Below are 25,364 nucleotides of genomic sequence, written 5' to 3'. Positions count from 1 at the left end.
CTATTCAAATAAAGGAGAGGCCTGAGCAGATCTATGGTCAGCCGCATAGGGCTGTCTGAATGCATGCTTGAACATCCTTTAGAAAGTGAGCCATGGGGTTCACTGCCAATAGTCAAGCCCATTTGGCAGTTTGAAAATAAAGAAAAGTTTTCCATGTTAGCATGTACAAGTGTGAAATGAGTTTGATTTTGCAGCTTCTCCAATGTATACTCCTCTTCTTCCCATACCAACAGGCTGCAGACAAGGCTTCCATGATGTGTAGGAGCATTGGCCAGAGTGTAGTAAACTGGACCATTCTGGCAGTGTGTCTCCTACATGTTTCCGAAATGTGTGCAATTTCCTCCCCGAGTCTGGGCTCCCCAGTCAGCTACCAGGCAATATGTTCTGAAGTGTCGGTTCTGAATGTAGCCAGTCCTTCATACCATGGCGAGAATGGAACATGGCAATGGGACATGGGCCAGCACACTTGCTAAGGGGGTCCACCTTTAGACAGATGTTTACACACTCCATGACACATCACCATCCTCTCACCCGCAGCAGAGAGATAGGGACCATTAAGGACCTGTCTGCCTCATTGCCTTGGGGGTAAGGAAGCAGACTTCCTTTGTCGGGGCTGGGCTGGCAATGTCATGCTGACGGAGGATGTGGGGCCAGGGCTAGTGGTGTGCACTGGGGTGCAGGGTCCTTTCCTGCCACACAGCCCAGGGCCCTGCCCCACCAAGGAAATGACAGGGGTTTCCAGGCTGTTTCCACAGGGACCATCACAGCATGGGGAAATGAACAATTTGGCCAACCAGCTCAGAATATCTGATTTTTCTTTTTCATGAATGTGACTCATTTTAAAATCTGAATTGAATCAATTTCTTTGGATTCCACTTTACTTAACATTTGCTGAGCCTCTGGTGTGCGGTGTGTATGGTGCTCGCACTCATCTATGTTGTTCTGATCCCACCTGGCTGAAGCTCCCATTTGGCTGACTTGCAGAACATAATCCTGTTCAACTCCAGAGACACACATTCGTGCTGCTTCTATGCTGGGCTTGGAGATGCCGAGATGAAACAAATCTGGAAAGACCCCTCATCTCATACTTAGTTCCCTGCCTGAGTAGTTCTGAACTGCTCAGCAGGCAAAAGCTTTTGCTTATTCTCAAAGCATTGAGTTCTTTAGGAATTCCGGCTCTATTTCTTATCTAAAACCAGAAATGGATACTGCAGTTGAAATTTGTTATTGTACATAAAACATTCTGCTCTCTTCATCTGGTTATTGGATGAGAGTGACGTTTGGATGTTTCTTTGCGTTTCGCTGTTGGGAAAGTAATCCTGTCTCCTGCAGACTTGCCACTGGGTCTGCTCCACTGGGTCTGCTCCTCTCCTTTCTCTCCAGCACAGGGGCAGGATTTCTGGGATGCTGGGCACAGAGACACCTGGGGAGGTCAGGCTTTGTTAGTTCCTCCCATTGGCAAACTCTTGGCTGTGAGCTCAGCCATGCTGGAGGGGGGCGACAGTGTTCCAGAACACATGATTTGAAAATCGGAGAGGGAGATGATAAATATATTCAAAAGCACATTGACTTTTCACACCAGGCATGGGGGAAAAAAATCTCAATACTGAAAAATGGACCCAGATATACAACCCTTTTCCAAGTCAAGCTTGCTCATGAGGGGTCACATTCCACTGAGGTCGCGTCAGAGTGGGCTTAAAACCAAAAAGATCCCTTTGGGAGGAGAGTCATTATCTGGTCCCGGGAGTAGGGGGACCAGATGAGAAAATCTTAGATTCAGCTTTGGCCTCCCCAGCAGCCATCCCGGGTTTAATGCTGGTCCTCTCTCGATTCCATGTAGCACCTTTCTCATGGGTTTAAAAATAGACTCCAGGCCTGCCAACCCTCTTAAAAGGAACATGATAGAGATCAGTGCCAGCGCTATGGGACCTGATACCCAGCTCTGATCACCTCCCTAAATAGAGCCCACACTCGCGATCCCTCGTTTGGTGAGGCAGGGCACCCAGTGCTATGCAGTTGGCCACTGAGTGAGAGCTCACCACACAAAATTAAATAGCAACACCAGCAAGGCTACTTTCCTCCTTTCCCTTTCTTCTCTCACTATTGAAAAGCTTAAGAAGGAATTCCAAGGTCTGAAGGGAGTCAGAGTGTATTTCTTAGTTCATTCAGAGTAATAGCTACAGCATATATCCTACAAAGTGCCTTCCTAATTAACCACTGGGCAGGGGGGTGGGTGCAGTGCAGGAGGGCGCAGTGGTGTCTATATGAGAAATAACATTTTCCCAGCAGCGCTCCTCTCGATGGTTTACAAACTCCCGGGGTGGTTGATGGCTGGTTCCATTGGCGATAAAGAAGCCAGCCTTTCTCAGTAAAGGGTGGAGTTCCTGGTACCCACCCTTATCCACCGTGCCCAGGGGCTCCAGGCGCTGGGGCAACACCCTGTGTGCATGCGGAGCCAAACAGATAGAAGAGCGGCTGAGGGCAAAGCCGTGCTTGTCAGAAGGCCACACTGCAGCCAGGCAGGGATGCTGCGAGAACTGTCAGATGCGGGGCTCAGGAGCGGGGCTCGAGCTGTGCACACGACTTGAGAGTTGTTTCTTCACCACAGTGGAAATGGACACTGAGAGGTGCATGATGAGCCCACGGGGTCTAGTTGCGGTCGCAGCGCGCCCAGGGCTCTTGGGGGTCCTGTTCTCAGCCATGGGTGTTTGACCTTGGGGGATGCTGTCACTGGGCCCTAATTTTCACAACGGAAACAAGATCAGCAACACCCCATGCCTCCGGGGGTGGCGAGGGTTCACCTTGGACAAAAGCTTTAGTTAAGAAGAAAGAAGGAAGGGAAGAAGGGCAAGAGGGTGTCACTTGTCACTTTACTGAGTACCTGCTCCATGCCCATAATGGGGCTGGGCATTTTGATGTGATTTTCATACTACTGGGAGAAGTGAGTCGAGTTATTTTCATTTTCCTGATGAAGAATCCAACAGTCAGAAAAGTTATTTCCTTTCTCAAAAGTCATGCAGCTCAACTGGGACCCCTGACACCAAGTATTTTAGGGCCACTCAGAACAGCACACAGAGCTGTTGTCATTAGGTCAGTTCCGCATCTGAGTTGATCGCAAAGGATTAAACCAGGGGAGCAGGAGGGGCACATCTGCCCCTCAGGAAACTGCAGGGGGAGAGTAGTGGCTGCTGCCCAGGGCATGAGGCGCCGGGAGGCCCTTCTCTGGAATCCTAGGTCTGCGCCGAATGTCCCTTTAAGAGAGGAGCCAGCTAGTGTCCAGGTGGGCCACGGCCTGAAGCTGTCTGTTTCTGTTCCCCAAAAAAGGTTCTGGGGATGCATAGTCATCAGAGAATCCCATGCACCTGGGATTCTTTGCTTCAGGCTTTTGAGCAAAAAGAGGTGTTCTCCCAGTTGCTGGAAGAGCTAGATTCCTGGAGGAATTCGCGGCAGGAGCCCCATAAGCGGTGCTGGGCTCCCACTCTCCCCGGGGGGGCTTTCCGAGTCACATGGTGAATAGCTTCCCTTTCTTGACCCGGGCAGTCTCCTTCTGCTGAGGCTGCCTGTGGCCTGGGGACAGGTCTGCAAGGGACCCTCAGAGGTGGTAGCAAGATGAGAAAAAAACCTGTAGATGCCGTGAACCTATAGGGTAGAACAAGTAATCCTGTATCCTTCCTGAGAACCCCCGGTTTTTTCTTTAGCTCATCAATTGCTTTCTTTTGCTGTACTTTGGTTTCAGCCACGCACGCTGGCAGATCTCCTGGACGCACAAAATTCCTGTAGTAAAAAGTGCAGCCTTCAAGTTTGGGAAGGAAAGGAGAGGGACAAGGAGCAGGATGGTTATTTATTATCTAAGGGTGTGGTCGCAATGGACGGTGGAGGAGAGACAGTCAGTTCATGGGGAAAATAATAATCCCTTACCTTTCTGAGTGGCCAGAGCCCAGAGACACCGTGGTAAGTCATGTTGTTTATCCTGTTCTTCTGTATGCCTTATTGAATGGTGAGTGATCTGTGTCTGCTCTCCTGAAAGATTCCAGCAAAGATCCAGCTCTTTCTAAATAAGGAGTTCTAGTAAGTCACATCCCCAACAGCTGGAAAGTTCTTTCTGTCCCAGTGTCTCATATAAATCTTCTCTACATCAACTTAACCCCATGATTTACCATTTCCTTATGACAGTGGGTATGCCCTCATCAAACATCAGTCAGCAAGCATTTATTGGGCACCTGCACGTAGCACGGTGCTATTCCCGTAGGGGAGCAGGTGTGGAAGACGAGGGGGAAGGGTTGGGACTACAGAAAACTTGAACCGAATTGCTTCTGGCTGTGAGAAGCTTATAACGGAATCGTGGTGACCAGGCTACCACACCTGGGAAAGGCACCATATAATTAGGCCCGTCCTGGGGTTCCTGGCTCTGGTGCTAGAGGACTTTACATCTGAAGGGCCATATCCTTTAGCCTTCTCTTCTTTTATTTTATTTATTAATTCATGAGAGACACAGAAAGAGGCAGAGACAGAGGCAGAGGGAGAAGCAGCCTCCCTGCAGGGAGCCTGATGGGGGATTCAATCCCAGGACCCAGGCAGGGATCATGCCCTGAACTGAAGGCTGACGCTCAACCACTGAGCCCCCCAGGTGCCCCTAGCCTTCTCTTCTTTAGTGCGAATCATGTCAGCTCTCATACCTTCGGGTCTTACTAAGCAACATGTGTGAAATCTTTTCCTTTCTTCTCCTATTGGGCCTTGCCTCATTGCATATTTAAGTTGCAAAGCCTCAACCCTAAAGATGTCATGTCTAATGTCAAGAATTCTTGGCAGTCTTGAGTACTCAGGTCCTCTGATCGTGTCTTAGCATCTTTCCCATTACTGAGTGAGTACTCTCCTCTGATAATATTCTGCTTCTGGTCCACTATGACCATCTCATCCTTTTTCTTTGTGATTGTGTATAACCCACAGCATCATATGGTACAAAGGACACTGGGCTTGGGAGTTATAAGAGCTGGGTACCAAAATTAGACTGGGAATGTTTTAATATTTAACTTTGAATATTTCACTTTACTTGCAAGGTCTTAGTTTATCTCACCTTTAAAACAGTTATTCTGTATATAAAGAACTCTTAAAATTCAATAATAAGAAAACAAACCATCCAATTTAAAAACAGGCAAAAGATTTGAACAGATATATCACCAAAGAAGATATGTGGATGGTAAGTAATCGCCTGAAAAGATGTTTAACATCATTGGTTAATAGAGAAAGGCAAATGAAAGCCACAGTGAAATACTACTACACATCTATTAGGATGTCTAAATTAAGACTGACCATCCCGAGTATTGGCAGCCATGCGGACCAGCTGGCAGGAGGGAGGGATTACGATTCAGGAGGAAGCTTTCCGAGGTGATTTTAGAGGTTCATTATCTTGATTGTAGTGCTGGTTTTATGGGAATATACATAAACCAAAACTTACCAAATTGTTCATTTTAAATACGCAGTTTATGGTATGTCAATTAAACTTCAATATAGCAGTTAAAAAAATAGTCGATCTTTTATTGCGCGAGTCAATTATGTCAGTGTTTTTGAAAGTATTATGCATATTATTCATCTTCCATCTGAGTAGGGCGTTTTCTCTCTCTCTAAATATTAATGTTGGAACGGTGCTTTAGAATCCCTTGAGATATTTCACTGGGCTATGATCAGGGCTGTTCCAGTAACCATAATTTATTAATTGAAGCTCTCTATGTAGAGGATTTTAGCAAAATGAGAGGCAGTTTTAAGACGGACAGGGCAAGAGACCTGTAGGGAAGTGTGTTTTAACAACAGGCACAGGGGTAGAGGAGGGGCTGGGGTAACTTCTCACTTCCAGACACCTTGCCTTTTGGTGCTTTCCACCCCCTTGCAGAGATGGCCTGGCCTATAGTTCATCTTGTAATGGTGTTTGAGAGTCTAGGACCTGGAAAATTCTGATGCTGCAGTCTTAAAATACCAGTTTTTTCACCCCCATGGGGAGGAGTTAGTTGCATTACACACTTCAGATCACTCTTTTTATTGACAACATACTGACCTTTTCTCTTGATCTTTATTTATCTTATTAATTTGGGACTTTGCCTTAATTGTTGAATGGCTCTGAAGAGCTCTTCACCTTGGAAAACACCCAGAATTTTTTCCAACCTTCAGGAGCATGCTCCACATTATCTATTCCTGGCCCTGAGTACACTTTTGTTAGGAATCTTGCCAATGCTGTTAATGGAAGGGCTTTGGGTCAGCTGGACCCTCCATTTACTAGTGGTGACTCTTCACATCTCTGGGCTCAGTTTCTTTGTCCATACAACCATAATAGCATCGTCTACTTTATGGGGTAGCTGTGAGGATTAATTGAGGTAAGGCAATATGTCTATCACCAAACAGGTGCTCAGTGGATTAATTCCTCACCAATACGCACAGCTGTACCATACCTATATGTCAGGGCAGGAGGGCAAGAGAAAGAGCATTTGGTATTGTGTCTAGACTACTTTTTGAAGAGAAGGTAGAGCCAGGCTCATGGTATAAAACATCCATGGTCTGAACAAGCAATACTGCCAGCGGCCTAGTCACTCGACCTTGCTGTTGCTGACCACTCCTCATCACCTGTTCTTAATGTGGCATCACCTCCAAGGCTTGGCCACCTTGCTCCCTCCCCACCCCTGGCCCAACATGCTTTTGACATCTGTCCGAAATGACCTCAGAAAAAGATGAGGATGGTCCGAGGACAGAAAACTGAGCACTTACTCCAGCCTTGGGTGATGTTTCATTAACTCCGTCAGATTGGAGGGATGAGGGAGGTGGTAGTTACAGATCTGTGTCCTGCCTCTCAGCTTCATTTCGCATCACATCACTGCTCTCTGGCAGAATCTGGAATAGGCTGATTAGCTGGTATCTCAGGACACGATGTAAGAGCTCAAAACATGCAAATTGGTTATGGGGCATAAATAGACTCTGCTGAGCTCACCCTGGCCGTCTTTGCAGGCTCCGGGGCCCGTTCACTAGGGCAGTCGGGGTGGCAGGAGGCAGGGCGGGCGCGCCATGCAGCTTGGAGCTCCTCACCTCCATTGGACGTGTGTGCCTCCCTCCTGCAGCGGCAGGACGCGCGCTCCCCGCCTGGCCCGCCTGGCCCGCCGGCACCTGCAGCTCGGGCCGCACCCCCGCCCGCGCCCTCCGCGCACCCCCTCCTCCCGGCTTGGCAGCAGGTGCCTGCCCTCTGGAGATCGCTTCGCATTAACTTTCCCCTCTGACATAATAATGGAGAGAAAATGAAGAGATCCCCGTAGCGGCCGGCTAGCGGGCTGGAGGGCGAGCCCAGGTCCGGGCGCCGGAGCCCGAGCCAGCCGAGCCGGGCCGAGCGCAGGGAGCCTGTATTTTTAGCCAGATGCCGCGTAACTTGCTGGCGCTCCCCGCGCCGCCGAGCAGATAACGGGGGAGGGGGAGCAGGGAGCCGGGCTCGGATTTCAGCGCGGGCGCCGGACGATGGCAGCGAGACAGGGCAGGTCCGGCCCAGCCCCTGCGGTGAGTGCACGGCCTGCTCGCGGCGCGGCGGGGACTGGGCGCGCGCGGGGCCGCGGTGCGGGGTCCGGGCCGCAGCGCCCCCGGCCGCGGGCTGCGGTCCCTCGGGGCGCGGCGGCGCCAACTTTCCGGGCGGGTGCGGGGACGCGCCGGCGGCCCTTCTGCTGCCTCACGCCGGCCGGGCGCCGCGGCTTCTAGCAGGATCCAGAGGAAAATTCCTCTGGCCTGGAGGCGGCCGCGGCCAAGGGGCCCCTGGCGGGAGGCGGCCCGACCTGTGGCCGCCCGGAGAGACGGCGCGCGGGAGCGCGGGGAGGGGGCGGGCGCGCGGGGCCCTCGCCCCGGAGGACAGTCCAGCGGGGGGGGGGGGGGTCCTGCTGCTGCTGCTGGGGCGCCGGCGCCGGACCCACCCGCACCCGCGCCGGTGCCCCTGCCCCTGCCCCTGCCCCTGCCCCGGCCTGGGCCGCAGAAGGGCCCGCCTCGCCCGCCGCACGCAGCCCCGCAGCCTGGGACACACACCCCCGTGCCCCGAGGTCCGGAGCCAGCGGGAAATGAATGGGGACCCGCTGAAGGCAGACCTGTTGTACGCGGGGTAGCGGGGGCTTTCCCTGCACCCCGTCAGCCTCGCGGCCCCCCAGCCAGCTGTGGATCATCCCCGTGTGGGCAACGGGGAAATTGAGGTTTGGGAACTTGAGTGAGGCACAGCATCAAGTGGTAGAGCGGGGGTCATGCCAGGTCTTCCCGAGCCTGGGTGGACTCTGGCTCCCCGCACATCCCTATCACCCAGCCTCTGAGCCAGACACGGGAGGGCACAGGTATGGGCAGGGTTTCCCCCAAGGCCTGGCAGTCGTGCTGGGAGATTATAAGGGAACCCGGGACTCCGGCTTGCACGTTTTATTTCCTTAGCGACACCTTTAATATGTTCGTTCTACCTTTGCTAATGGGTAGTCTGATTGGGTGGCTGGAGACAGTTTGTGAAGCTTTACCCGCACAACTTTCTGGAGAGAAAAATGAAAAACTTCATGAAAACACATGCTGTGGCCCAGGTTTCACTTCTGTCTCTCTGCAGTCGGCGGGGTAAAGGCAGGGGCCACACAGGTGTGTGCACTGGCCGGTGCTGGCACTTCTTTCTGGGAGGCCTGACAGGGGCTCCCAGGAACAGCATGGTGCTGAGTAGGAAGGAACTGTCAGATGTGGCAGGCCACCCCCAAACACAAGCAGACAGCTCTGTGTCTGGGGCCCTGGCCTACCTTAGTCTTCTGCATGTGCTGCTGCCACACCCCCAGAGAAGGATCTAGAATCTCTTCCTTTGAATCCTGACAATTTGAGGAAACTGCATTTGGCTGCAACAAGACCCCTAGGGAAAGAAATATTACCTTATCTATCTTATCTTAGCACTGTTTACTGATGATTGCTGTTTTCCATTCGTCTATTTATTTTTTAACGATTTTATTTATTTATTCATGAGAGACACAGAGAGGCAGAGACACAGGCAGATGGAGGAGCAGGCCCCCTCAGGGAGCCCGATGCAGGACTCCATCCTAGGACCACAACCTGAGCCAAAGGCAGACGCTCAACCACTGAGCCACCCAGGCATCCCTCCATTTGCCTTTTTTAGACATGAATTTTGCACTAAAAGACCCTGAGAAAGCAATTCATGGTGTGTCCCAGGGAAGCTTAGACTGGCTCAAGCACCAGAGGAGGTAAAAGGGGCCCTGGGACTCTCTTACTCGGCCTGAAACTCAGCTGTGCTTGGCCTCCGGAGTTTAGGAAGCCCTCGGTGCTCGTATGTTCAGGCATGCTGACACTTCTTGCTGTGCTTCCGGCCTCTCCCTCCCAGGACACTGGAGCCCCCTCAGCTACGTATCTATTGCTATATTCGTATCACCCCACTCAGGAAGTACAAGTTTAATAATAGTCTGGGTGTCTCAGGTAACCAGCGGTTCACTTTTTCCAAGCAGTCCTGATGAGAACTGGAGGTCCTTCCTTTCCCCTCCATTACTTCCTCCTGAAGTCGGGGCCAAAGTGGGTGCAGCTTCTGAGCACAGGTGGAAGCCTTCCTCCCACCGAGCTGAACTTGAGAAGAAGACTAGGAGCACTAAAAATGATTGGCCCATGGGGCAGGATAGCACATGGGTGAAGAGAAAAACCCTGGAATTAGGCTTCTTGGACTCAAATCCTGGCCAAGCCATGTATTAGCTGTGTAACTTTGGATAAGTTACTTGATTTCTCTGTGACTCATTCGCTTCATCTATGCAGAAGAGACAATAATAAGTGCACCTGCCTCCTGAGATTATTGGGAGGAGCAAATGAGTTAGTCTATGTAAAGTGTCTAATACATAGTAAGGGCTTTAGAAAGACAAACTTGGGGCACTGGATGGTTCAGTCGGTTGAACTCCTGCCTATGGCACAGGTCATGATCTCAGGGCCCTGGGATGGAGTCCCACATCCAGCTCCCTGCTCAGGGGGAAGTCTACTTCACCCTCTCCCTCTCCCTCTGCCCCTACACCCTGCTTGTGCTCTCTAACTCTCTCTCTCAAATAAATAAAATCTTTTTTAAAAAAGGCAAACTTATTTTGTTATGAAGGGAAGTTCAGGGACATCACATGGATTAACCAGCTGGGATGCGAGCTGAGGACTTAACAAAATATGTATACACCTTCCTGCCCTCAATGCAGTTGTGAGCAATTTTCTCACAGGTAAAGCTAGATTAAAATGAAACTCAAGATGAGGAGGGGGCAAAGACACAAGCAGACAGCCTTGGTAGGGTACTCAGAGGGGAGGGCAGCTCCTTGGTGTATGCAGGGATCAGGGCCCTGTGGACCGGTTTTCTGGAACACAGTGAACAGCCTCCTTTAGGTCCTCTATCTAGTTTCCTCGAACAGAGAGGCCTCTCTGAGGCTGCCCCACATCCCAGAGACAGGTGAGACTTGGGGAGGGCCAGGAATTCTGCTCCAATTTATCAGAGCCTAGAGATAGTCTGGTTAGTGTTTTGTCATTATTGCCATTGTTGTTTTTCTGGTTAGTGTCTACTCGGGTAAACATTCTAAATGAAATGTGTTGGATTCATTCGGCTCTCTTTCTGCCCTATTGGATTACAGACTGTTCCTGGATTCACCAGGAAATTGCACCTGGGACAGGTTATTGACTTGAAGGTAATTGAATTAGATAGATGGGCAGCGTGGGCTCAGAAGAACAAGATGGTGAGAATGGGTCTCATATTCCAACCAAGGTCATTTGCTCCCTAGCTTAAATATTCCCTGGCACCTGGGAGATGCTCACTAAATGCTAGTGGACTGAATCAAGGAGTGTGTGCATGTACACATCCATGCACAAAAGACCCCTTTATAACTCCATCACTTTGTTTTTCAAGTCATGAGGGCAGGGACCTATATTCTGATTTTTTATTCTATTTCTCTTTGCCCTAGCAGAATCCTGGACTTGAAATAGGACCTCAGCAAATATATTGTACAATTAAACTGAGTGATACACAGTGGGAGTGACACCATTATCTATAATTCACCTGTAAGACACCCTGAGGATCCTGCTAATGTCCTGACTACTCTATACCAGAGAAGACCAAACAAAAATGAAAAGGCCTTAGCAATTGAACTTCACCTCTAACTATATAGGTGACTATAGCCGGTCACTTTATTCTTACCATTGGTTTTTTATCCCCAAAAGAAAGGACTGGGACAAGGCCTGTCTTGGGCTAAATGTGGCCCTCAGGGTTAGAGCTGGGACCTGCCTCGGACCTTTTCCCTGCCATGGATTAACTGTTTGATTGGCAAAGTCATGTGGCTCCTCTCAGCCCCCACACTCTGTCAGGGCTTCCTAGACACCTTCAGGTTTGAAATTGCTGGGGAAGCATCTCAGGGTCAAGGTCAGAGGAAGGGCATGGGCTTTCATCAGGGAGTCCTGGGCTGAATCCCTGAGTGTTAACTAGCTGCAGAACATGAGCAAGTTATTAACCTCTCCAGACCTCAGCTTCATCACCTCTAAAATGGGGATGATAATTGTGCCTACTTCATTGGTTGCAATAAGGATGGAAAGAGACCACTTTGGTAAGATACCTGCCTAATGACTGGTATTACTGTTGTAATTTCATTATTATAGCACACAAACCACACACACTATTTTGCCTTCCACATCCTAGTCTTGAATGGGCTTTCCTTACCCTCTGTTTATCTGCTTGTCTGTCTGTTGCGAATATTGTGCTTCACTTTCTGGAGTCAGTACTTCAAACAGTCGAGCTGTGTCACATTGCACTATTTTTACCTGCCATGCTCGGCTTTTCATCCTGAATCCTATTATTGTGCTATGGAAGGTACTTTGGGTAGGTGGGACAGATGGGAGACAGATCTCTCAAACACTCTCATTCTTGGTGAATAATTTAGTATTTTTTCCCAATAGTTGAATACAGACAGACTTTCTGATTCAGTAGGTACAGATAGACATTTCTCAGAGGGATTAAACCTTGAGTCTGATTTCTCTGGGAATCCAGCTCATGGAGAAACCAACAGGGCAATCCCCATTTCTAAGATATTTCCCCCACCACAGATGCCTTGCTGAGGAACCATGGGGATTTTAGGGACCTTGTGTTTTCAGCCAAGGGGGATGGTGGCCTAGCAGACATTTCATGCTTTGAAGGATTTCCAAAGAGGTAGATTTGGTCCCTGCCCTGAGAAGTAAACAATTTGACTGGGGAGACAGACAAACATGTATTTAAAGTACATTTTTAAAAGAAAAAAAATCAAGCTCCTGTTTCTAGATTTAAAGATGGTAAATATTGTGTATCCAAGGACAGCATCATAAGTGGAGATAGGAGCTGAGTGGACCTGGATTGGAATTAGCCATCTAGAGTGTCAGAGGGCTTCAGGGTCCCATGAATAGTCTAATAATCTGGGCGTGGGCCTGGAGGCAGACACCCTGGGAATGCCACAGGAGGACAAGGAAGAAAGAGGAAGGGGCTCTTCTGCCAGCTGTGTTGAGGGCAGTAAGTGTGTGTATGGGTTTTTTTGTTTTTAAAGATTTGTTTATTTATTTTAGGGGGGGCAAAGGGAGAGGGAGAGAGTCTTAAGCAGACTCCTTGCTGAGCACAGAGCCCCTGAGACCATGACCTGAGCAGAAACCAAAAGTCTGACACATAACCAAATGTGCCACCCAGACAACCCTCAGGTGCCCCCTGCAAGGTGTGTATCTTGCGAACAGGTGGACACAGAGCTTCGGTTTGAGCTCTCCAAAAGGTGGGGGCCTGGAGGGGCCTGGAATATGAGAGGGTTGGCAGAAAAGCAGAAAATTAGGAAGATCAGCAAGGCAGGGGTGGAGAGGGGTTAGCTGGTAAGTAGAGAAAGGAAGCAACTCTTGTAGTGCAGTACTGGAAGCCCGAGGTGGCAAGAGGGACAGGGACAGCCCTGAAGGGTGCAAGCAGTGTCTGTGAGGCTGCAAAGTCTTTTCTGCCATGGATTGAGTGTTTAATGGACAAAGGCATGCAGACCTGCTCTGGGGAAGGGATCAGGGTTTAATTCTGGACTACTGTTTGAGATTGTGTCTAGAGTGAGCATCAGCGGCATGTATATTAGTGCCCTGTGGATGCTGTAACAAATCACCACAAACTTGCTGACTGAAAGCAGACATTTATTCTCTGGAGGCCAGAGGTCTGAAATCCAGGTGACACAGGGCCATGCTCCTTCTGGAGGCTTTCGGGGAAAATCTGTTCTTTGCCTCTTCCAGCTTCTGCTGGTCTCTGGCTTCCTTGGCTTGTGGCTGCAGCGCTCTGTTTGCCTCCAGGTCTTTTCATCAAGTTTTCTTGTGAGCATGTGTATTTCATCTTGTATCTTTTATACGGGTGCTTGTCAGTGGACTTAGGACCAACCTTGGTAATCTAGATGGATCTTATCTCAAGATCCTAATTTAATTACATCTGCAAAAGACTCTTTTTCCAAATGAAGTAACACTGCCAGGTTCCAGGGATTAGGGCACAGACATAACTGTTGGGGCCACCATTCCGCCCACTCTGGCATGTTCTCTGAGGAGAGAGCCTAAAGAAAGGAGATAGAGTACCTGGAAGGGAGAAGAAACCACGAGGTATGGGTGGGTCTTCTGGAGGGCTGACATGTCACGTGACAGCTATTACCTATGAAACTCAACCCAGGTATGTGCCACATGTGAAGCACAGAGCTCAGCACTTGTGCTGATATGACCATTCTAATAGTCTATATTATTTCCTTTCAGCTTCTTTTTGTTAAGGTTTTATTTATTTATTCATGAGAGACACACAGAGAGGCAGAGACATAAGCAGAGGGAGAAGCAGGCTCCATGCAGGGAGCCCGATGCAGGACTCGATCCCAGGACCCTAGGATCATGTCCTGAGCCGAAGGCAAATGCTCAACCACTAAGCCACCCAGGTGACCCTCCTTTCAGCTTCACAGCAAGGGTATGAGAGAGGTCTTACCCCCCAGCTTACAGATCAGGGAAGAGGAATGAAGGTGCCCAAGAACCGTGGGGCTCCTGCTCCAAGGCAGCACCCACTCTGATAGTGTGGTTCTTTCTGCAGTGTAGACTTGGTTTTGCTGTCCTCGCCTCTCCCTCTGGCTGCCTTTAATGCGGACGCATGTTCTTGGTGGTGGGTCGGTGGTGGTGGCAGAGCAGCGGCTATGGAAAGGAACCTCTTTATTCTCACTCACGAGAGCTCACAAGGGGCATCTGCCAGCTAAGGCTCAGGTTCAGTTGGCAGCAGAGCAAGGAGGTCAAGCTCATGGATCTCAGAGGCGGCCTGTGTGTGTTTGAGTCCAGGCTGTGCTTCTTGCCTGCTGTGTGACTCTGCATGAGTCACTTCAGATGTTGGGGTCTTGGCTCCTCACTGTAAAAGAGGGACCACCATACCACTTCTTTCTTGGGGTTTTCAAAAATGAGGATTAAATGCGTACGTCTGTGGGTATGTAAACAGACCTTAAACGTGAAGTGCCAGTGGGAGCACTTTAGGGTAAAGAACAACAAAGTGAGCTAGTTGCTAATGGAAGCCATCTGCTTGTCATGGGGAAGAAGCTCCTACAAAGCACTCCATTAGAGACCTGAAGCTCTAGCTGTCACCTCAGCCTGGTCATACCATGCTCTCATACCTGGGGCTGCTCTCCTGAATATCTTCTTTGGTCAAATGCTAATCATGCCAAAATAATAAAAAAAAAAAAAAAAGAAAAGAAAAGAAAAGAAAATGGTTCTTAGTGCATAGTAAGTGCTGTGTGTTCTATACCTTAAAAAGCAAACCACAAAATAGCGCCCAAGTGCAGGTATTAGGTTGCTTTGATGCCTGCATCTGTGACTCCCTGGGGCCAGGGGCTATGTGATAAAGACTCATCTGTGAGAACAAGGAGCCCCTGGGAACATTGAAGCAGCAAGACCCCAGGTAGGACTGAGCATTTGCGCTTGGCATGGGGTCCCTCTCAAAGACTGGTCTATCCTGGGTCCTAGCCTAGAGTACTTGCTTATAAAGATCCTAAAAAGAAGGGAGGATGGGCTCAAAGCAGCCTCACATTACAGACCTGAGAGCCATCTAGTCAGAGACTCTAGGCCCATCCCAGGCCCAGGTGCCATGATGGGCATGAGTGGGAGTGGGGGGCACCAGGGTGCCTAACAGGAGGGTGCCATGGCTGCCATGGTGACTTGGCCCTTTACCGCAGCCCTGGGTTTGAATGGGATCTTGAAGTCATTACCAGAGCACACACTCACAGCCTGCCGTTTCTCCTCACAGGCCGATGCTGCTACCAGCTTTCTGAGGGCAGCAAGATCGGGGAACTTGGACAAAGCTTTGGATCACCTGCGGAATGGCGTAGACATTAACACCTGTAACCAGGTACGTGGGGTGGGGATGGGCACTCGGTCTCTGAAGAGAACCTCTTGCCTGTTGCCATTTCCTGACAGCTTTCATCCGCCTCTATTAACCTTTCCCCAGTGGCCTCAAAAATCCCCAAGGGCTTCTGCCTGCTGCAGGCCCTAACCTTGGTGTTTACATCGCAGACGCAGTCCAGGGCCCCACAGAGAGGGACTGATGCCTGAACAGTGTGGGCTGGGCCCAGGCCCCATCCCCTGCTGCCTCTTCCCTCAGAAGTTCCCTTGGTCCCTGCTGCGGTCTTAGAATTTGTGGCCTTTGAAAGAGGGCAGAAGGAGAAGCCTTTGAAGGATGTTGTGTCAGTGGTGACATTAAACCTCCTTTGTCCACAAGCAGCCTTTGTGAGTTCTCGCTGTGCTGAGAAAGAAATAGTGAGGACGCCTCCTTTGCTCTGTCAGGTGTTGATAAAAGCAAGTCTGGCTCGGGCAGAGAGCCACCGTGCCTTGCCTTGAATGTCTTCTCCGGAGGTTCCCGGGGCTAAGCGGTCGGTTTGGCTTCAGGTGGGGGTAGCAGGGAAACCTCGTATGTTCAGGACAGATTGGAGGGCAGAGAGTCAGGTTTGAGGCCAAAGATCTAGGACTTAACTCAACAGAAAGGAAAGTATCATCTAGAAAGAGAACAGGGCTGTATCTTGGGCTCATGGATTGGATGACTTTGGTCAGGTTTGTTTGGTTTGACCAGCCAGTTAAATTGTGCTAATTCCATTTCTAATTTAGAATACATTTACCAATTATAACTTTTTTTTTTTTACCATTTTAGCCACTAAATTATTTTTAATTGTGGTGAAATACATATAACATAGAATTTACCATCTTAATCATTTTTAAATGTCTAGTTGAGTGCGATAAAGTACGTTCATATTGTGGGAGAACTGTGACCACCATCCATCTCTAGAATTCTCTTCATCTGCAGAACTGAAACTCTGCATCTGTTAAACGGAAATTCCCGGGATCCCTGGGTGGCGCAGCGGTTTAGCGCCTGCCTTTGGCCCAGGGCACGATCCTGGAGACCCGGGATCGAATCCCACATCGGGCTCCCAGTGCATGGAGCCTGCTTCTTCCTCTGCCTGTGTCTCTGCCTCTCTCTGTGTATGTGTGTGACTATCATAAATAAATAAAAATTAAAAAAAAGGAAATTCCCCATCCCTGCCACCGCCAGCCCCTGGCCACCACAACTCTACACTCTGTCTGCATGAATCTGACTGCTCTGGGTCCCTCCTACAAGTGGAATCACACAGCATTTGTCCTTTTCATTTAGTGGAGTGTCTTCAGGGCTCGCTTGCATTGTAACGCACTAGAATGCTTTCCCAGGGCAGATTCCCAGAAGGAGAGTTAACTTTTCCAGGCAACGTGCCTCTGTCCCCCTGCCTTCTCACTACCCTGCCTTCTCACCACCCGTCCCCTCCACCTTGTCCCCTCCACCTTGCTTAAAATGCAACATACCACTTGCTCTCTCTCTCTCTCAGGGAAAGACCCCATTTGGACTCAGTTGGTCCTCCATGGTGTAAATCCATAGCTAAGAGATCAGAGTGGTTGGAGCAGGTGATGTGAGATAGGACATCAAAGCAGGTGTGGTATGAAGCCCATGGCAGCGAACTTCAGGGGAGACTAGCATGTGGCCTGTGCTTGTGTCACAGACAGGGTAGGGGCAGCAAACCCTCCTCCTCTCCCCCCTCCACCCAAGTATACCCACACACAGTGAGGACATCTTCAGTGACTCTAACCAAACACAGAGCCCAGGTATGGCCTTTGGAAAACAGATTGAAACTATGAACCCATTTCTTTCAAGGGAAGAGGATATAGGAGCAAAGTATGGAGGCAGGGAGTGAGTTCGGGGATCGGAGGGGCTCCGGAGGGGCTCCTGGCTTTCACACTGCACCTGGCAAACAGCTGGAGTTGTGTTGTCCTAGCTGGCGACAGGCGGGGGGATTGCTCTCTCTGTCTACCTGGAAAGTTCTGAGGCTTCTACAGCTTAAATGCAGAGGAGGGCCTCTCTGCAGTGCAGCTCTGCCTGAGGAGCACCGAACCTTCAGAGGCCTTCCAAGGGTTAAGATGCCAGCTCTCAGAGGAATCCATTTAGCAGAAATGGGGACAACTGGATGCTCATAAGCCTTGAGCCAGGGCTTATTTTCAGTGCGAAATTGGAAGATTTTGATGACACCTGGGAAATGGCTTTGTCCTGATTGGTCTCCTGTTGGTGAGGCCCTGGGTGTAACTGGCTCGTCCCCCTGCTGTCTCTCCTCAAGGCACCCCCAGGGTTCAGCTTGGGCTCAGAGAGCAGCAGGCACCGAGGCATTTTTGCCCTGTATGACACTGTTTCCGATGGGCTCAGTGCCCGGGACAGGTCGCACTTAACCCTTTGAGGACCAGAGGGATGCTCCTGTCTCAGGCTGGCCTGCAGTGCCGGCTAAGCCTGGCCTCCTTTTTGAGAGAACACAGCTTCAAGCACAGAAATGAATGTCAGAGTGGAGGAAAGGGAAGGATTCAGGGGCCTGCAAAGCCAGTTGGGGCTGGCTTATCCCCAGAGCTCCCGGCAGGTCTCCCACTCTGCAGCTGCAGACAGCACCCTGGGAGGTGCTCTGTGCTGCCAGCCTCATGCTGGCTCTGGAGGGTGGCTGGCCTTGTGCTCTGGAGTGAAGAAGGGCAGGGAGGGAAGGACAATAGTAGCCGAACTGACGCCCTCATTAAACCCATTAGTGCAGCCACGGAGACAGTGCTGTTGCTTTACAACGCTCACAGGGCTGGCATCATAATGGACTAGAACTTGCTTCTCCCCAGAACATGTGTTCATTGTTTTGAGATGATAAAAACAGGCTCCTGTCCCAGGGCCATGGCTTGAGGATGTGCTGCTTGAATCTTTGGAGCTGGTGGACTATAAGAACAGTAATATAGCAAATGCTAATCCTTATATAAGTAACACACTTTCAAATAGTATGTTTTATGGAAAGAAGAAGTGCTGCTTGCCATAATAGGAAGTCATTACTCTAAGCAGTGTGAAAAGAGGAACTCTTGGCTTATGTAAGAGACATCTGAATATTCAGGGCAGTCTCCTTAATGCATGGATTATGTCTACTAATTTTTATCGTCATCATTCTTATATTTATAGAAAATAACAAATTCACACATAAGGACACGCATCATCTGTGCACCAGTATCTTTGCATGAATGCCTGATACTTTCATTTATCTAAGCAGTATGCAGGCCTTAGATCCACGTAGCTAGTCTTCCCATATATTTCTGCATGTGGATGGATTTGACAGTATAAAGAAGAGTCCCAGTCCTCATCTTCTCTGAACTGTAGTCTATGGGTAGGGAGAGCATTAAATAATCACGTGACTAGAGAGGCAAACCAAAGTGGGTTCAGAACTGTGAAGGAAAGGTGTAGGATTTTTTGAGAATATATGAGACTTGCCCTAAAGTTGGAAGTCAGAGAAAGCTACCATGAGGAAGAGATAGTTGAGGTAAGGGATGAATAGAAGTTAACACTGTAAAGGAAGGAAAGAACATGAAAGAACATTCCCATCATCGGGGCATCTGGGCAGCTCGGTTGGTTAGGTGTCCAACTCTTGATTTCAGCTCTGGTCATGATCTCAAGTCATGAGACTTAGCTGGGAGTCTGCTGAAGATTCTCTCCCTCTGTCCCTTCCCCTGCTCTTGTGTGTGCATGCTCTTTCTCTCAAATAAATACTAAAAAAAAATCTTAAAAAAAAAAAAAACATTCCAGTCATAGAGAACAGCCTGTGCACAGTTCCTAAGGCAGGACAAAGCACAGATAGTTTAAGGAAGGCCAGAGTGGCTGCAGTGCAGAGGCAAGAGGCTCCAGATGAGGCTGGAGAAGTGAATTTGGGATTGTGCTGGGCCCTGTAGGCAGGGGTGGTAGTCACTACAGTCAGCTGAGATAGCCTGTCCCAGGGCCAGAGCAGTATGCACACCGGTGTGCACACATCGTGTGTGTGTGTGTGTTTGTGTGAGGGTATGTTCACCTGCTGTGCCACACTGTAGTTGCTGATTGAGGGGAAGAAGCCAGGGGAAGGGACAGAGTAATGGCTCTTGGAGGTATTCCAGGGATCTCGGAGGAATGGAGGTAGTTCAGCTTTTAGCTACCTGAGCAGCTGTTTCTGTGTGTCTACCCTGCTTACAGAAGCTGTGTTAAGGATTCTGATCTTTATCCCAAGAGCAGAGGGAAGCCAACCACAGATTCAAGCTCAGGAGTGACGTGATCAGAGGTGTGTTTTAGAGGATCATTTTGGCTACTGTGTAGATGGAAGGCCCCGGGGGTCGAAATGGGGAGGCCAGTTCTGGACAGTCACATTAGCCTGGGAGAGAAATGTCGGGGGTTTAGATAAGGGTTGTGGCTGTGGCGATGAAACAAGGGGAACAGACCTGGGTGGTGAATGGCATGGGAGAAGGTCGGGGAGGAGACTTGGAGAACAACCCTCAGACATCTGCCTTGTGCAGGGGGTGGAGGGTGGCACCACTCACTGAGATGAGGAACGCTGTGGTGGACTCTGAAAGAGTGAGGACTCGAGATCAGAGCTGTGCAGAGATCCTGCTAGGAGACTTTCAGGAATCTAAGGGAAGATATATAGTAAGCAATTGGATATTTATGCCTGTAACTCAGATAAGAGGTCCAAACCAAAGATAGATATTTGGAAGTAACTCAGCATTCGAGGAAGTCAGATGCTGGCACCGGCTCATGAAAACAGGGAGAGAGACATGTTGAATATAATCCCACCAGTGTCTTTGTGGGGGTTAGTCCACATGTATTCATTAAATACCTACTTTGTGCCAGGTGCTATTTTGGGCACTAAACAAGATAGACAAAATAGACAAAGTCTGTGCTCCTGTGGCATTTATATGCTGGTAGAAAAAACAGTCTAAGGACACCTGGATGGCTCAGTCAGTTAAGCATCTGCCTTTGGCTCAGGTCATGATCTCAGGGCCCTGGGATGGAGCCCCACATTGGGCTCTCTGCTCAATGGGGAGTCTGCTTCTCCCTCTGTCTGCCACTCCCCCTGCTTGTGCTGTCTCTCTCTCCACCCCCTGCCCCAACAAATAAATAAAATCTTAAAAAAAAAGGCAGTCTATAACCAAGAAAATGAGCAAATGTGTAAGGTCAGCTAATGAAAGGTAGCATGGAGGAGAAAAGTAAAGGTGCCTATTTCCCATGGGGTAGTTAAGGAAAGCCTCTCTTTAGAGAGGCCTTCTGAGAGACTCACAAGAAGTAAGGGAGAACCATGTGGTTTCTGAGGAAGAGCAATCCTGGGAGGGGGGGAAACAGGTACAAAGGCCCTGGGGCAAGAGTAAGCTTGCTGCTTGGGGAACAGCAAGGACAGTGTAAAATGCACTATAAAATGCTGCAGTAAAATGATCAAAGGGAAAAGTGCTAAGCAAGGAGGTGGGTGAAATTGCTGAGGCCAAATTGTGAAAGGCTTGCAGGCCTTTCACATGGTGAGGACTCGGGTTTTTACTACAAAGATGGTGAGAAGTCATTGAAAGGTATTACATGACAGATGCTCAATCTGATTAAGGTTTTTGTTTTTTGTTTTTTTAATTTTTATTTTTTATGATTTTATTTATTTAAGAGAGAGAACACACACACACACACACACACACACACACACACACACGAGAGAGGGAGGGGCAGAGGGAGAAGCAGATTCCCCACTGAGCAGGGAGCCGGATGCGGAACTTGATCCAAGGCAGGCCCCTGGGATCATGACCTGAGCCAAAGGCAGATGCCCAACTGACTGAGCCACCCAGGTGCCCCGGGTTTTTCCTTTTTTTTAAAAAAAAGGTGTTTTTTTGTTTGTTTGTTTGTTTGTTTGTTTGTTTGTTTTTTGAGAGAGAGAGAGCGCAAGCTGGGGGCACTGCAGAGGCAGAGGGAGAAGCAGACTCTCCGCTGAGCAGGGAGCTGGACATGGTGCTCAATCCCAGGACCCTGGCATCATGATATGAGCTGAAGGCAGATGCTTAACCAACTGAGCCACCCAGGTGCCCCTCAGTTTAGGTTTTTAAAGGATCGCTCTGGCTTCTGGGTAGAGAATCGACTGGAGGCACAGAGATGGAAGCAGGGAGGCTGAGGCAGTGGACCGGGTAGATCCAAACCATCCATGGTGGCTTGGAGTAATGGGAAGACAGTGGAGGTGGTGAAGCCAGAGGACTCGCCTCCCTAGGCTTTGGGAGTGTTGTTGCCCTGGCTTGTGGCCTCAGCACACACCTCACAGGGCCGTGTAGGAGCCAGGGTCCACCTGCTCAGCCCAGGACTGGGGCACATGGCACATAAGCTTCATATGTCCGATTTCCAGAATTCTGACTTATATCAAATCAAAATATTTTATTATGGAGGCTGTAAGCAATAAAAAACATATTTTCTGGGATGAACCAATTGACTTTACATATTTGCCAGTTAGCCAAATAAAAAGAACAAAAGAAGAGAGCAAGTTAGGGAATCTGTTTTCCTGAATTCCTAGAATTGTCAGGTGCTTGGGGAACACAATACTCCACTGGAAACCACAAGCTATAATTCCATGGGCAAAAACCCTGTTTTGAGTTTTCTATTTTTTTATTTTTAAAAAAGATTTTATTTATTTATTTATTTATTTATTTATTTATTTGAGAGGGAGTGCTCATGAGAGAGCACAGGGGGAGGGGCAGAGAGAGAGGAAAAAGCAAACTCTGCACTGAGCAGGGAGCAGGGCTTAATCCCATGACCCTGAGATCGTGACTTGAACCAAAACCAAGAGTCAGAGGCTTAACTGACTGAGCCCCTCAGGCCTCCCTCTCTTCTGTTCTTATAACTTTACCAAACACTGGCTCAGCTGGCCTTCCTAATAGGAAATAAAGTTACTTACGACCCCAGAAGAAAATGTCATGCCCAAAAGAGAAGCCAAATTGTCCACAGTACTGGCATAAGGCAAAGAGTTAGGAGAGGTTTCCAGGAGCGTCCCAGGGATCCTCTGTCCCCTTGGCCTATCTTATTTATCTCCACAGTACTGAGAGCCACCAGACTTATTATGCATCTATGTGTACGTGTCTCCTCATCCATCCCTGTTTCCTCCACTAAAATGTAGGCACTCAAGGAGAGAGGACTTTATTTTATTTGGTGCTCCTCATCAAGATTCATCGACATATAGTATATCCTCTATAAATTCAGTCAGTAGATGCTAAGCCTGTTGTTCCCACCAATGAGTCAAGTGATGTATTTGACACTTCACCCATCTGAGTGCCGTCACTGTTTTAAAAACTTAAATTAGGGCGGGGGGTGGGGGTGACTGGGTGACGGGCACTGAGGGGGGCAGTTGATGAGATGATCACTGGGTGTTATTCTATATGTTGGCAAATTGAACACCAATAAAAAATAAATTTATTAAAAAAATAAAAATAAAGACTTTAATTTTTTTTGAGAGGGGGAGAGAGAGAAAGAGAAGGAGCAGTGAGAGAGAATCTTATTCAGGCTCCGTGCCCAGTGCAGAGCCTGCTTGCCTGATGTGAGGCTCGATCTCACAACCCTGAGATCATAGACCTGGGCTGAAATCAAGAGTAAGGTGCTTACCCGACTGAGCCACCCAGGCGCCCCTGTCTGTTGTCACTTTTCAGAGCTTTGTGAAATAGTCATTTTTAGGAATAATGACACTCTTGCATGCTGGGGATTCTGATTCTGGCACAAGCCCCAGCAGTCAAGTATGTGGCAGTATTTACTGAAGTATCAGAAACTTGACCATCTGAATGATCACAAAAACGTAAATGATTTCCAGTGCTAAAACACAACCAACAAAAGCATGTGAAACCATTCTAGTTTTACTGATGTTCTCTGGGTTTCCACATGTATGTTCCATATGAATGCCATTACTGCTGGGTACTGGTTTATCCTGAAGGCAAAAGATTTTAGGCATTTTGAATAAATGGAGCCCCGGTACAAGTAGTTTTGGCTACAGAGTAATCTTTTCTATGGTGGCCGCATGCCAAATCTTCTGATTAGTATTTGTTGGGCTTTGGCAATTGTGATGATTGCTACCTTTCTAAATTAAAGAGCCTTAGAGCCAGGAGGAGGTCATGACATTCAGCTTTCACTTTATAACTCAGAAAGCTGAGGTCTAGAGGTTACTTGGAATATCTTCTGAGCTTTATGAGTTTGGATTCGATCAGCTGGTGGTAGGAAGATCATCTTAAGTTTCTCTGCAAACTCATTTATTCCACAAACGTGTATTATGACCACTTCCAACGAATGCCCAAGCTCCTTGTTAGAGACTAAATTCATTCATCCCCTTCTCTTGAAGAATTCAGAGGCAGGGAAAGGAAGTCCATCTTGTAAATAGAAGGTTACAAATTGAGTGAATGAGTACAGGATATTTTCATTCAGCTGTGCATTTCCTGAACAAATGTTTATTGAGCTGCTGCAGTATGCCATGTGCCGGCTTCTCAAAGGGGAGTAAGTCTGAGTGCCTGCTCTCACTTTACTTCTTGGTCTGGGGAGTGGCTAAAATGCCAATGAGTCAAAGATGCTTTGAAGGAAGAGTAAGAGTTTGTCAGGTAGAGAAATGGAAATGGAAATGGGGTAGAGAAATTGCAGTGGGAAAGAAGAGCCAGGCAAAGGCAGGATGGAGGGCATGGGGCAGCGGGAGATGGGTGATGAGGATGGTGGTTGATCAGGCCAAGGGACTACTTCTATCTAGATCAGTGTGGATATGGAGTCTGTTACTTTCCTCTGTCATCTTTTCCTTAGGAACTGTTGACAGAGATGGTATTCAGCTACACAGTTCCCTGACTCTGCCTGTAGCCACCCCCAACTCACCCAGACAGCCTCCCCACGTGATCAGAGGAGACTATCAAGCCTCTTAAAACTTGCTGCCATGGTGCAGCTTTGGATACCAATGAAGGAAGGAAAAGGATGTATGATTGCAGCCCCAGCATGGGAAAGTGCTGTTCAGTCAGAAAGACTGCCATTGCAGTCGAACAAGAGAAGCAACCACATTCCCCTGTGCCTGGTACCATGGATCCTTCTGGTTCCTGTTAGAGAAGGCAGTCAGTGAGAAAGATGGGACTTGGAAAGCCCCACCCCCTGGATTAATTTAAATAGGTAAATTGCCTTTGCATCTCAGCAGAAATAAGCTATTTGATGTTTATCTGGGTAATGATCATGACTAATTTGTAGTTTTAAAGTAAGTTGATTACTTGTCATGAGTCAGACTGACCCATGGTGTTTAATGAGATCCCAGCTCCGCAGTGGGATCCTTGCCCTTCCCAGCCATTCCCCAGTGACCTCACTTCACCTCCTGACATTGGTGGAGAGGCAAAGAGGGGAAGAGTCTTCCAGAACAAAGGCCAGGGGCTCCCAGCTCTCAGCCCGGGTCTCAGCACTCTGCATGTCACTCATGGAGCTGAGCCCATTACTCCTCCGGGAAGGCCCTCCCTGAGCTGTTTTCATTTCCAGTTTGCATTTCTCCTCCATTAAGGAAGAGTTGACCAACCGGCTCAGTGACATGAACAAGGAGGCTTCTGGGATCCTAGGGACCAGGAAAAGGGTGAATGGCATCATTAAGAATGATCTGGAACACATTTTAAGGAGAGTCCGCCCTCCACACTCCACTTTAGGATTTGACTGCTATGGATGTACAATATGAAGAACAGATGTGATATCCTTAGTCTTGAGAGCCTGAGAAAACAAGATAGCCCTGTGTGTGTGTCAGGTTCCACGAGCCCTTACGGAGTGTGTGCTATGTGCCAGGCCCCGTGCTAGGACCTAGGATCTGATGGTGAGGAACACCTAGGACCTCAGAAAGTTCCACTCTGAGACACACAGACACAAGAGCAGATAAAAGCCATTCCACAGGATGAGGGCCCTGAGAGATTATCAGTGAATGCCCTGGGGACGAGGTTAAGACAACAGTTCACTTTGGGGAAGCTGGAAACAGGACGTCATGGTGTGGCAAAGACCAAGGGACAGGAAAACTCAT

The 25,364-nt window shown here is 48.8% G+C and overlaps 1 protein-coding gene and 1 long non-coding RNA gene across 16 annotated transcripts in view; one reads left to right on the top strand and one right to left on the bottom strand.

Annotated features, from left to right (window-relative positions):
- The window catches only part of ANK1 (ankyrin 1), a 216,746-nt gene that overhangs the window by 101,718 nt on the left and 89,664 nt on the right, over positions 1-25,364 (top strand). For 13 of the 14 annotated variants that reach the window (XM_077849336.1, XM_077849334.1, XM_077849332.1 and 10 more), the window contains one exon: positions 15,272-15,373. In XM_077849336.1, the coding sequence (XP_077705462.1) occupies positions 15,272-15,373 (102 nt within the window). Of the gene's footprint in view, positions 1-7,034; positions 7,528-15,271; positions 15,374-25,364 lie in introns of those variants that run through there. The other variant, XM_077849327.1, reaches the window with a different exon arrangement.
- LOC144284607 (uncharacterized) lies at positions 3,510-7,220 on the bottom strand. 2 transcript variants are annotated; one of them, XR_013353072.1, is made up of 5 exons: positions 6,974-7,220; positions 6,754-6,876; positions 5,311-5,419; positions 3,919-4,020; positions 3,510-3,774 (listed from the first exon to the last, which is right to left on the bottom strand). It is a non-coding gene; the product is annotated as an uncharacterized LOC144284607 (long non-coding RNA). The 2 variants fall into 2 exon arrangements; XR_013353071.1 differs by having other exon boundaries at positions 6,754-7,218.

Source organism: Canis aureus, chromosome 15, assembly GCF_053574225.1.
Source record: "Canis aureus isolate CA01 chromosome 15, VMU_Caureus_v.1.0, whole genome shotgun sequence".
NCBI lineage: Eukaryota > Metazoa > Chordata > Mammalia > Carnivora > Canidae > Canis > Canis aureus.
This window is presented reverse-complemented; position numbering and strand designations above follow the sequence as displayed.